A 13,782-nucleotide genomic window follows, 5' to 3' on the forward strand; every position below is an offset into this window, starting at 1 on the left:
AAATGTCTATGGGAAAAACAAAACAACAAACACTTTCTTACAAAAGCCACAATTTACAGGCTATTTGTCTATAACAATCGTTTCAGCATACGCCTTCATCTAAAATACAAGAAATACAAGGTTAAGTGCGTCCACACATTTAGCTTAAATGGTGATATGCAAATGAGAAAGGAATAGACTGAGAAACCCCTCCACGCACGCAGCACTAGCTGTATATAGCTGTGCATGGTTTCAGGATGATGCTTTAAGCTTCTCGTTGGCTGCACGCCGGGCACGTCATCATCTGTCATCGCTTCAGCAGTAAGAAACAAGTGTATGAGCACCAGTCATCCTCCATCCACACCAGCAGCTCCTCAAGACGCATCTCAATTTCTGTCCTTCTCACGCGGAACCGAGCTTTCCATCAGTCTTCCACTTTCCTCTCATGTTTGATCCGTTTTAAAGGGTTCAAATTGATTTGCGGAGGATATGGCATCAATTTGTGCGGTGGCACGCATTTTTCTCTATCTTAACATCGTCAGAGTTTACTTGGGGAACTCGTCAGAACTGAACGGAGATATTCCTGCAACAGAGCCTTCATTCCACAATCCTGCTCGAGACATGATGACTGTTAATATGTACAGAGTTTATGATAAATACAGCAAGAAGCAGCATCATCATCAACAACAAGATAATGTAAATACAATCCGAAGCTTTAGAGGAGTCCCAGGTGAGTAAAACTAACTAAAAGCATTTCAAACTCTGAGACTGCTGTGATGTCAAATAGAGCAGTGTATATACTGATAAAATAATATTTCATATTTCATGTTTGTTTGTTTTTTCACTTACAAAATTATACTTTTTTTTTGCATCTGTATTTTAATGACTTTAATGATTATGTTAGCTATATTTAATAAACGACCTTATATAAAAATACAATATCTAAACTAAATATATAGGCTACAATTTTATAAATAATTCATCAAATACAATCTAATTCTGTTTAATGCATTCGTTGTGTGTGTTAATTATAATATTTCATTGTTGGAAGAAAACCCTTGGATAGATCAAGAAAACGATTACCTATAATCCAGCTTTTGAATATTCTTAACATAAAAAGTGTTTAAGTCTGATTAAAAATCAGTCATGGATAAGAGAGTGCATGCACAGAAAGCATTTTCCCCGTTATTGTTTTAGTGGCCATATTTTCAGAGCTGCTACGTTTCCACTGGAGGTGCACTATTAAAACACTGAGAGGGTATTCGTGGAAACAGGAAAAAAGAAAGAAAAGACCTCGAGAGCCGCTGGCTAAACACTACCATATGGCCAGAGACTGATTCAGGAGCCGTGTTTATCTTTTTATTAAACTACCTCGTAAACTCTAGAAAGTGGTCGGATATTAAATCTAGAATGTGCAAAATGTGTTGTTTACGAGGATGTTGTCTGGAAACTTTACTGGTCAATCACATGCATGCATGAGCGTGAAACCAACGCTATGTTGACAAGGAGCAATTACCTTCTCGTTATGCCTTATTCCATTTTAATTGTTGTTTTTCAGAGATCTCCCATCACAAGGTCGTGTTCCACTTCAACCTGACCTCTATCCCCAATTCGGAAGTGATATTGACGTCAACTCTACACTTTTTTGACCAACAAGCTCGTCAGCGGCCTTGGGCCTGCCGGCGTTCCCGTGGAGCCTCATGTCGCCTCCAATACCTTCAGTCACTTACCACCACACATCTCATCCTTAAGGGAACATCACCAAATGCTGCCGTCCCTTCTCAGCTATGCAACATCACATTGTCTCCTAACAGAAAGGGGCTGTGGCAGATTACGGACGTATCATCAGCAATCAAACAAGCCCATGTGAATGGCGAGCTCTCGATTACTGCTGAGTTTGACTTTGGGCATCAGAGACGCCAGGATCGCTTGTCTCCTCACATCCTGCCGTTTATCCTTGTATACGCTGACGACATTGCCATAACGGAGCCCAACAGTGTTGCTATGAGTCTACAGAGATACAGTCCATCTGCTGTGCATGAGGACACCAGGACCAAAGCGCCCTCAGCTACTGAAAATTCTAGAATTAGGAGGGAAGTGGACCACTTGCAGAGTAACTACCTACCTGATGTCCAATACAACGATCTTAAGAACAGGGAATTATGGGACGGTGCCTTTTTTGTGAGAAAGCCCAAAACCTTGTCAAAAGGTCAGGAAAATCACGAGGGATTGAGGGGGTCGAGGGAGCTCAGCTTTGACGAGAAGACCATGAAAAAAGCCAGACGCAAGCAGTGGAGTGAGCCGAGAATGTGTTCGCGTCGTTACCTGAGGGTGGATTTTGCCGACATCGGTTGGAGCGAATGGATATTGGCACCGAAAGCATTTGACGCCTACTACTGCGCAGGAACATGTGGATTCCCAATCCCAAAGGTCAGTGTACATTGACCTTTTACATTGTTCTTTTAAAGGGTTAGTTCACCCAAAAAGATAATTAGCCCATAAATTACTCACCCTCAAGGCATCCTAGGTGTATATGGCTTTCATCTTTCAGACGATCCAGTTGGAGTTATATTAAAAATTGTCTTTGATCTTTCAAGTTGTTTAGGAGGACTTTGTTCACCCCCCGGAGCCGTGTGAGACACCTTTTATTATGGATGGGCGCTTTTTATTTCACTTCTTTTGGACTGAAGCAATGTAACACCTGCTGAGTGAATCAAAGACAATTTTTAATATAACTCCGACTGGATTCGTCTGAATTAGTATGAATGATGAAAGTCTTGGATGCCTTGGTGTAATTTTTTTTTTTGGTTTTAATTTTTGCTTTAATAATTGAAATATTTCGACATTAAACACTTACATAATTACACTGAATACAGTCAATACATTTTCTGTAAATGCAAATAAGATAAGCTATCAGGCTAATCACAAATCTGTATACTATGCTAGTATGTAAGATAACTAAAACAGACATTAATGGCATAATAATGTAGTTCGAACAACATATAGCATATCATACAGTAAATGAGTAGAAATTGTAATCAGGCATTAAAGAGAGTGTCCATTAAAACTTATCTGAGCCATTGGGATCGCTTGATGTCCTAATACTGCAATTGACCAATCAGAATAAAGTATTCATAGTGCCATGTTATAAGAGCCAATTATAGCCCATATAATTATTGTGCAAATTTGTTAGTAGAACATGGTGCATTCAAGTCATGTCAGATAGATTGGTGTAATTATAAGTGGGACACTCAGAATTTTCTTTAAGCCCCAGTTAAAAAAATCTTGCTGAATTTTAGGTGGAAATGGTACATCGCTATCTTGCTCCGACCAAAGTGACCTGAACGCACCTGATGTCATAATTATGACTTTTTCAACTCGTAAATATACAATTCCCAGGACTGTAACGATTCACTCAACACACGATGCGATCAGGCGATACGATTTACAATACTGATTTCACGTTACAATTTTCTCAAGATTTTTTTCAGCAAATGATATTTAAGACAAATTATAAATGAAAATGTGTAATTTTATTATTTCTTAGACAAAATGCAGAAGTGAAATTCAAATGAAATTGAAATATGTCAAATAACAAAACCTAATTAAAAAAACTATATATAAATAAATAATACAAATAAATGAAACCTTTTATATAAACAAACTAAGGCTTTGTCTGTGCTCTTTACATTTAAAATTAGAGGCAACCAGTGTATTTTAATCACAATCAAAACAAAGATGCTGCATAATTTAAAAATGTAAAGCAAAATCAGAATAGTTGGCCTTTAGTTTTGTGAAACTAGACTACATAAAACATCTGAATGTTTAGAACACAAATTCACTCAAAGCAGCGCAGCTCTTATAAACATTACTTTAATATGCATTATAAAGAAGAAAGATTAAAGAAAATACCATCTAAACTTTTCTGAAGACAGTCAGTTCGCTTTAGAGATATTATATTATTTATATAAACCCCCACCCCAACTGTATATTGTGATTAATTTAACATCTCAACCAACTTGAATCGTTACATATTTATATCAATTTTCAACCAGCTCGGGATGCATCATTACATGGGATGCATCACATCCCTACACACCATTTCAAAATGTAATATTTTGTGCATTATAGTTCTCATTATAGGACTACTGGCCCATTCACACCAAGGATATACTAAAATGACAAAGATAAAGTTTTAAGTATAGAATAGGAAAGTTCACACCATAACAATAAAGACACAAAGGAACGATAATGTTGGAATCCATTTCAGAATGTGTTTTTCCTTACTGATGAATGATAAAAACACTGACAGCCAATTTAAAAAATGCATGAGCATTTAATGGTAGGGTAGGCGATTTTGGAAAGGCTAGCAATAGCAAGCTAGCTTTGAAAGCATAAGATCCCACCCTCCCTGCAAATCACTCTCTAAAGCCACGCCTCCTCCGAAACACATGACAAAACTGCAGCAGAGCATTATTGTGTGTTGGCGCTAATGTTATAGTTCTCTTTATAGCTATCATTCTTGCTGTGAACATAAAGAGATTAAGAAAGTCATTCAGGCATTGTTATATTATCTAGTTAACAGACAGCAGTTCTCTTCAACCTTTACTTCTCCAAATGCAGGCTGTTCATCCATCCAATCATGCCACCATTCAGAGTATAGTGAGAGCCGTGGGGATCGTCCCCGGAGTCCCAGAGCCGTGCTGCGTACCGGACAAGATGAGCTCTCTGGCTGTGCTCTTCCTGGACTCCAGCAGGAACATGGTCGTGAAGATCTATCCCAGCATGTCTGTGGAGACCTGCGCCTGTCGATAAACCAGCAAGGCAGCTAAGAGACACAGATATACAAAAGCTGCAAAACACAATGAACTCAGCTCAAGGGACTGCCGAAGCACGCCATATGACAAAAATTAACTTTTTATCTCTGCAAATAAGACCTCAGCACCTCGAATAATATAGGATCTTTGCACACAAACATTGTATCCTCTTTCCACTCTTTCCTTTTGAATGAATTGTATATAATCCTTATTCTAACATATGGTAAACCGAACTGTTTTCGTTTTGAAACAAATCCATGGCAAACTGAAAATGACATACTGATTAAAATGGATAACTGTAAATAAATCCAGTAACACTTTACAATAAGTTCTCATTTGTTAACATTAGTTTTACAGCAAACGTTTTAAAGCATTTATAAACCTTTGTTAGTGTTATTGTTTGTTCATGTTAGTTCATAGTGCATTAACTAATGTTAACAGATGACTTTTAAATGTAGAAATTAGCATAAATCCTGCAGAAGTATTGCTCATTGTTAGTTCATGTTAACTAAAGAAGTTAACTAATGTTAACAAATGAAACATACTGTAAAGTGTTTCCATAAATCCTTATAAACGAGGGCTTTTATTTGAGTTGCAGGCTTGTTGGTTAAAGATTTACCCAAGGGTTTAAACACATGGAATCATGCATGAAAAGAAAACTGCAGATCATTTTTGGTCATTTGTGAGAAGGCCGGCAATATGAAGAAAATTCAGCATCATGCTGCCATCTAGTGCTTTGTGATTAGACATTCCTATCAAGGAGTTTTATCCCTATGAGGCCAGACCCTGTAAATTACAACAGATGGACTGATTAGCCATAGCTATAGAATAGATTAGTTTAATTATTGCCAGGTAAGTTTTAAAATAAATAACATCTCAGAGGTTTTGTCAAAGATTCATGAAACTTCATCAAGGGAGAGTTTTGTATTTAATAACAATTCCATGGCATTTGTAATTATTTATTATTTTTAAACTGTATTGTTACTTTTTTTCAAATATTTCTTTAACAAGAATCTTCAACTACAGTTGTTTTGGTATATCTGTGTGTGTGTGTGTGTGTGTGTGTGTGTGTGTGTGTGTGTGTGCGTGTGCGTGTGCGTGCGTGTGTTTATTTTTTTAAATCCTGGAGGATTATTTGTGAATAAAGACCTAACGAGTTGTATTAGGAGAATAGAACAACAGGGCAAAGGTCAGCGCAGACCCATTAACCCTTGCACAGCCGGATTCCAGCTTTTGAATTTGTGTGGGTGGTTGACTAAATGAAAATGAAAGGAAGCACTGGAATCTATAATGTTAATATTTATCATAGCTAAGGCTGATTAGTAGAAGCATCTTAACAAACATATGATGGAGTTGCTTTTCTAAAAACAGCCTGAAGTCTGACCTTGTAAATAAGGGTTGTTAAAATCTCACTCATTAGTTTTCAAAGTCTGTTTTCAAAGTGTTTACAGAACCCTCATTAACTACAAGCTTCCTCGAGATAACAAAGCTGGAACTACAACATCAGTGTCAAAAGATAAGAATAGCTATGCTACTGTTTTGGTTTCCAGAGAGTGTGGGGCATGGGAGTTAACCTGAGGTTCACTCGAGGAACCCCGATTTCAAAGGACCGTCCACAAACGAAAGTCAGATGTAAAACTTGCAGCGGAAAGTCACCTATCCATTTTAGAAACTAAATGAAGATGCAGGGTTTACGATATCTGCTCCTCCTGATGTCCATCAATTTTGCTACGTCAGTTGGGCTTTGCGATGGGAAATCTTTAGGTGAAATCTCCAGTTTGGAAGACACGATGTTCATTCAAGCAGAAGAACAAAGCCTTGATGAAGAACATGACTTTAACTCCAAATTGGAGAACTTTTTGGGCTTCATGAAGGAAGATTTTTTGAGGAAGCTGAATTTATCAAGCGTGCCGCAAGAACAACGAAAGGTTCAGCCTCCTCAGTTCATGATCGAACTCTATAATAAATATGCTTCTGACAAGACTTCCATCCCTCGGTCGGATGTCATCCGAAGCTTCATCATACAGGGTAAGTACATAAAGAAAGCTCACAAACTTTCATCAGAGTTCTGGGAAGGTGAGGAGTCGATGTTTCGGACTGCAGGATTTACATCTTTCCAAAGCCAGATCATTCACTTTTTCATGTCTGTGACTTGTTTATTAGTGAAAAGGTTTATTAATCTCTACTTCATGTTTTCTGCAGATGTTATTTATTCTGTTAGACAGGGCAACAAAACACAACACAGACTGCTATTCAACATTTCCATCCCAAATCACGAAGAGATCACATCAGTCCAGCTGAGGCTGTTCACTCTCTGGGAAAGACGTAAAAACACCTGCACTGACCTCTTCACATCCATCAATGTTTATGATGTAGATTACGAGCAGAATGCAAACGTTTTCAATCTTCTAGATGGGAGAGACGTTACTGAGGGCAAAAACACTTGGGAGGCTTTTGACGTGACCAGAGCTGTCAGGAACTGGCACGAATCTGGACGTGGGGTCGGCGAACTTCAGGTGGAGATCGAACAAGACTGTGAATCCCTTGATATAAGCCTGGGTTTGGAGGACAACAGCTCGGCAGTCATAATCATATTTTCAAACGATCTCGGGAACAGAAAGGGAGAGTCAATGAAAGAGATAAAAGAGATGCTTCTTCATGAGTTTTGGGGGAGTCGTGTTAATGTGAACCAGCACTACAGGAAAAAGAGGAAAGCGACAAACAATTACTGTCGGAGAACTTCTCTGAAGGTGAACTTCAAAGACATCGGATGGGATAAATGGATCGTGGCCCCGCCCGAGTCCCGAGTATGGTGTGTAGGGTTGTAGTGTCGTGTGTTATTTCCCCCTGACAGATGATGTGTCTCCCTCTAAACATGCAATCATCCAAACTCTGGTTAACCTGAGCAATCCCAAAAAGGCAAACATGGCATGTTGCGTCCCAACCAAGCTGGATCCAATTGCAGTCATGTACCAAGAAAAGGGTGTCATCACGGTCCGACACCTCTATGAGGAGATGAAAGTAGCAAAGTGTGGATGTAGGTAGTTTTGCCTCCTTATCCATGCACCTGTATAAAATATCTTTGCAACAGTATTTGTTTTATCATTCCCATCTGTGAAATATACTCTTAGAAATAATAGTTCTAAAAAGCAATGCAAGCAAAAGAACCATATTGGGTTCCCCAAAGTTCTTAAAAGAAACATTTTAATAATCAGAAGAACCTTTTTCCATTACACTCTTAAAACAAAACTGTCACTATAGGGCGGTACCTTTTCAAAAGGCACACCTTTGTACCTAAAGAGTCCATATTGGTACCTTAACGATACATATAAGTCCCTAAAGTGTACATATTAGTAGCTAAAAGGTTCAAAAGTGTACCTTTTGAAAAGGTACCGCCCCAGTGACAGCTTTTGTACCTTTTTTTCTGAGAGTGGAGCCTTTCCATTGCACAAAAACTTCTGGTTCAACTACTTTAGTTAGCATGAACTAAGAATGAACAATACTTCTACAGCATTTATTAATCTTAGTTTAAGTTCATTTCAACATTATGCATCATTAAAATCAAACGTTGTGCTTGTTAACATTAGTTAATTAAGTGAATTAACATGAACTAACAGTGGACAACTGTATTTTTATTAACTAACATTAACAAGGATTAATAAATACTGTAATAAATGTATTGTTCACTGTTCATTCATGTTAGTTAATACATTAATGAATGGAACCTTATTGTAAAGTGTTAACAAAACTTTAGAAAAGAAAAGTTTTCTTCAGATTATTAAACTGTTCTTCACACTAAGAAAAAAAATGTTCTTTTAAGAACTGATCACTGAAAGGCAAAAGGTTTGTTTATTTATTTATTTATTTTTTTGGCATCACTGCAAAAAAATTATAATAACTAAAAACAAAATTTAGAACCTTTATTTTTAGGAGTAAATAAAGTAGCTTTTGTGGAACTGAAAGAAAAAAAGGTACAAAAGCTGTCGCTGGGGCAGTACCTTTTCAAAAGGCACACATTTGTACCCAAAGAGTCCATATTGGTACCTTAAAGATACATATAAGTACCTAAAGTGTACATATTAGTACCTAAAAGGTACAAAATTGGGGTACCGCCCCAGTGACAGCCTCTGTACCTTTTTTTTTCTGAGAGTACAGGGGCGTTACTAGGATTTGACAGAATCTGGGACATAGACCAAAACATCAGGGGCTATAATCCCCCTTAGAGATTTTTGTTTTACATTTTAATACAGAAACATTTTAGTACAGAAACGTACTCTACACAAAAACAGATGTCAGTGCTTGGCCAAGCATGTGGTCCTGTTGTACATACTAGCAAGAAGCCTCAAGGGGGCGATAGAGTAATGGCCCCAAATACTTGTGCCATTAATCAGGATGTGGTATTGCTGTTATAAAAATGTTTGTAAAATCGGACTTGCTCAGCAAAACTGCCATTAAAGTAGTATAAGGAGCTGACAGCAATGTCCATGCAATATGAACTTGCATGCACTTTGTGTACTTGCATAGAGTTTGTGTCAGGGCCACATATACAAGAACAGCTTCAAAGTATTTTAAAATAACAGCTAGGGTCACTAGATAAATCTATATCTAACTCTTTAGTAATTAAGTGTTTTTGCTAGGGCCAATGCCCCTGTCATCCCACCCCTAAACTGGCCTATTCTGGATAGATCCAGACAAAAATATTCAAGGAAATGCTTGTATAATTTAAGCATTTACGTAATACCTCCCACCAGTTACAGATCAAAACATTCAGGGCTTGAGCACTAAAACACTGCCCCTAGTGACTCCCATGAATATAACTTCACATTGTATTCATTCTTCCTGTACTTACATTTTCCATCTTACTGTCTATTTAATTTTTTTTCTTTTATTTATATTTTTTCCTCACAAAATATTTTTATAGAATCCATTGTTTTTGTTTATGAATTTCCATTATATATATATTTACAAAATATTTAGTTTTACAATGGCTATTTTATTAATTTGTAAATTGCTTTATATTTTATCAATAAAACACATCAAAGTCATGTCAGTTTGGGCTCCCCAAATTCATTTTAAAGGCAAGCTCATTGTGGTGTATGGTGAGCGCTTTTAGTCAGATAAAGCAATTAAACAGCTTCAGATGCAACTGACTAGAAAATGTATACCACCCTAAAAAGGAATGTTTGTAAGATTCATTAGAAGTAAGTTGCACGATCCTCAAACAATAAACAAAATCTATTTTTGTAACTTATTAGGGCACAAACCTTATAGTGTTTGAATAATTCTGGTCAGTTTTTACATGATTTAGTTTTTCATCTTTCATTTTTAAAACCAAGACATCTTTCCAAATCATAAACAACTCGGGGACAGACACTGTCATGCAAACCTGTTTTATCTCCTGCTTAGAAACATTTCCTACCATAAAATGCACTGGACATCTTAAAATAAGTTTGGCAATCCCTGATTGGCCACATGAAATCAGCAGATAGAATTGCAAAAGACTCTGAGCATTAAAAGATAAAGCGAGATTAGCAGTGCAGAACCAGTTAGTGTTGAGTGAGTGTGGCGTTACATAATTTCATCCTGTAAAAGTGGCAAGGGTGTCTAAAATTCACACTAATGCTCTGATATTTAGGCCAATGCTAGAAAAGTATGAAGGGAGAAAATCTGGAAGCAGATTTTAAAAAACAACACTGTTATGTACTAAATCAGCTGGTAAGGAATTTGTTATGGTTTCATTTAATGAGGTCAGCCAAGTGCATCTTGATGGTCATTAAACGATCACCTGTTCAACTGTGTAATTATGTCATTAGCCTGACCTAGACGTTACCTTTGAAAGCTTGACCTTATTTTCCTCATGCTGTGACATCAGGGCTGCAAGGAACATAATCCAAAGACAATATGTGTAAACACACACATTTGCTTTCCAGAATTTCAATTGAGTCTTTAATTTTTTTATTGCTTAAAATGTTTTCAATAAATCTGTGGTCAAAAAATTTGAGACTAAATAAATTAGTTATTTGTGGAACAAAGGCTAAACTTTCCAATAAATATACAGTGGTTAAGCAATTGGTCTTCCATAAAACAATATGATACACTTTCCTTAATAATAAACAACTTGTTTTTGACCAAAAATTTAAATTCTGTCATCATTTATCATCCGTCATCACCCTTCATGTCATTACAAATCTGTATGAAACACAAATTTTAAAGACTGTTTCAACAATTAAAGTCAATGGGGTCCAAAACAATACTGGTAAAGAAAAGAAAAAAACAACCAAGACATTTTTCAAAATACCATGTTCCATAGATGTAGGTGAGATTTGGGGGTGAACTGTCTCTTTAAGTCTGTGTATTTAGAGAGATTTTATATCCTCTAAAACATTTTCAATTATCGATTTTTATCTGTGATTGCATTGCTGATGCACTACAGATAATGCGATTAAAGGTTTATTCAAAGCGAAAGCCTCTTATATGTTGCTGTTGTCAAAAACCTAGCAAGCAGAGTCAAATCTAACAAAGGTCCTCTTCATCAAATGAATGGACAAAACGTCTGGTTTAAATAAAATTCAATAACCAACTACAAAAATGACAGGGACTGTAAGATTTTTTTATCCTGATCCTAGTCGCTTTTCGGGTATTACTCATCAATACATCATTTCAGCCTGCACTTGTCTTGGATATTGCTGAAATTCTGCTTGAAAACTACTGCCTCCCAGAGAAACTAGTTGGTATGCAGGAGGCAATTCAACAAGCTATAAGCAGCAGAGAGATCCTACACATCTCTGATCGGAAAACACTGACAGCTGTACTGACTGCCGGCATTCAAGATGCACTCAATGACCCTAGACTGACCGTGTCTTATGAGCCACGCCACCTGCACTACATTCGCTGCCCACTAAACAGCTGATACGGCTAATCAGGAATACTGTTAAATTGGAGGTGATAGATAACAACATCAGTTACCTTAGGATTGACCGTATTATAGGCCAGGAGACTGTGGCAAAACTGGGATGCCTCCTTCATGTCAGTGATGATCTTTGATCTGCGTTTCAGCACAGCCGGAGAGATCTCTGGTGTGCCATACATTGTTTCATATTTTTCTGACTCTGAACCACTTTTGTGCATAGACACAATCTATGAACGACCTACCAACACTATGGACAATCTCAAATCTCCTGGGTGAACGATATGGGATAAGAAAAGAGCAAATTGTTTTAATCAGCAAGCGCACCATGGGCACAGCAGAAGCTGTTGCCTACATCTTAAAACATCTAAAAAGAGCCATCATTGTTGAGGAAAGGTCAGCTGGAGGGTCTGTTAAGGTTGAAAAGCTAAGGGTTGGGGATTCTGGGTTTTATATTACATTCCCTGTTGCTAGATCTGTGAACCCTGTCACAGGACAGAGTTGGGGGTGTCGCCATCCGTCAGCATCAACCCAAAGGAAGGAATCGCCAAAGCCAAGTCCCTCGTTGCAGTCAGGAAAGCAATACTGAAAGCAGTTAAAAGAGTGTCAGATATCATTAAACAGTTTTATGCATTTAAAGAGAAAATCCCACCTTTGCTGAATCATCTTGCTAAAACAGACTTTTTCACAGTGATTTCTGAAGAGGACTTGGCAGCAAAACTTAATTATGAACTGCAGTCAGTCATTGAAGACCCTTGTTTAAATATAAAGACAATGCACGAATCGTCTGACAAGGGGCAAGAACTGGATACAACACCCAAAATCCCTTCATCTTCTGATAATCTTATTGACTCTTTATTCAAGTTGGATATTGTATCAGGAAACAATGGATATCTGCGCTTTGAAAGGCTCCCTTCACCTACAATTTGGATAGGGATCTAGAAATCAAAGAGATGGTCTGGCAACCAGTCAAAGACACAGAGAACCTGATTATTGATCTGCGCTATAACACTGGCGGATCCACTGAGGACTTGTTTGACACCTCGTCAAATATCCACCTTTTTTCAATCTATGACAGCATCCGGAACATGACCGTGGATTTTCACACCCTCCGTAACATCATTAGGCCTTCCAATGGTTCCAGAAAGGGTATTTATGTTTTGACTAGCTATTACATAGCCGAAGATGGAGAAGAGTTTGCTAACGTGATGCAATCCCTGCACCGAGGCACTGTTGTAGGGGAAATCAGTTCTGGAATGCTTCATCACTCCAGGACTTTTCAAGTTGAAGAAACAAGCCTTGCCATTATTGTCCCTGTCATAAACTTCATCGATGTACATGGGGAATGCTGGCTTGGAGGCGGTGTAGTTCCTGATGCCATCGTGCTTGCTGAAGACGCAGTTGAGCGAGCTGGAGATCTCTTGGAAAAGCATTAGACTGTACAGTACCTGAGGTTCCAGCTAAAGTGAGGAGACTGTTACAGTGCAAACTAACCAAAGGACTTTATTGCTCAGTTGTTGACTTTGAATCTCTTGCATCTCAACTCAACGCAGATCTCCAAGAGACCTCATGTGATCACAGACTGCATGGTTTCAACTGTGATATTGAACCAGAATCCCTTCATAACATTCCCAAAATCCCTTCCCCTGAAGAGGTAGGTTTCATCATTGATACCCTATTCAAAGTAGAGGTACTGTCTGGAAATACTGGCTATTTGAGATTTGACATGATGGAAGACATAAAGGTTCTGGGAGCAATTGGTTCCTAGCTTATCAAAGTTGTATGGAACAAGTTGATGAACATGGACATAACTGACATGAGATATAACAAAGGTGGCTATTCCACAGCAATTCCACAACTTTGCAACTATTTCTTTGATGCACAACTATAAAAACATCTTGACACTATTTGTATGTGGTTGAACCACATATAGCAGCCCAAGCAAATATAGGCCTCATTGTTCATCTCTTTTCAAAGTTAAACTCCATAATCCAAAAAAAAAAAAAAAAAAAAAAAAAACATTAAGGTGTATTGAATAGAAATGAAAAGTTATGTCTGGCATGTTTCTATAATTGTTTA

At 37.7% G+C, this 13,782-nt stretch overlaps 2 protein-coding genes and 1 pseudogene across 2 annotated transcripts; all 3 read left to right on the forward strand.

Moving 5' to 3' along the window:
• Positions 1-200: 200 nt before the first annotated feature.
• gdf10b (growth differentiation factor 10b) lies at positions 201-5,231 on the forward strand. The gene is made up of 3 exons (XM_042767094.1): positions 201-709; positions 1,538-2,409; positions 4,603-5,231. Exons 1-3 carry the CDS (start codon positions 469-471, stop codon positions 4,792-4,794), a joined length of 1,305 nt encoding a protein of 434 aa, XP_042623028.1. The 5' UTR covers positions 201-468; the 3' UTR covers positions 4,795-5,231.
• An 896-nt stretch (positions 5,232-6,127) lies between these two features.
• gdf2 (growth differentiation factor 2) lies at positions 6,128-8,037 on the forward strand. Its single transcript, XM_019113811.2, is given in 3 exon segments — positions 6,128-6,824; positions 6,999-7,591; positions 7,593-8,037. Coding segments are annotated over 3 exon segments (1,194 nt in total). The 5' UTR covers positions 6,128-6,472; the 3' UTR covers positions 7,842-8,037.
• Positions 8,038-9,840: 1,803 nt separating this feature from the next.
• On the forward strand, positions 9,841-13,636 carry LOC109100285 (annotated as a pseudogene).
• The last annotated feature ends 146 nt before the right edge of the window (positions 13,637-13,782 follow it).

Source organism: Cyprinus carpio, chromosome A12 (assembly GCF_018340385.1).
Source record: "Cyprinus carpio isolate SPL01 chromosome A12, ASM1834038v1, whole genome shotgun sequence".
NCBI lineage: Eukaryota > Metazoa > Chordata > Actinopteri > Cypriniformes > Cyprinidae > Cyprinus > Cyprinus carpio.

Bases quoted from the DNA above. Each gene is read 5' to 3' on its own strand.
- gdf10b (XM_042767094.1), top strand. From the start codon at position 469: ATGGCATCAATTTGTGCGGTGGCACGCATTTTTCTCTATCTTAACATC. The intron at 710-1,537 runs GTGAGTAAAACT...GTTGTTTTTCAG, and splicing joins AAGCTTTAGAGGAGTCCCAG to AGATCTCCCATCACAAGGTC. The intron at 2,410-4,602 runs GTCAGTGTACAT...CTCCAAATGCAG, and splicing joins GTGGATTCCCAATCCCAAAG to GCTGTTCATCCATCCAATCA.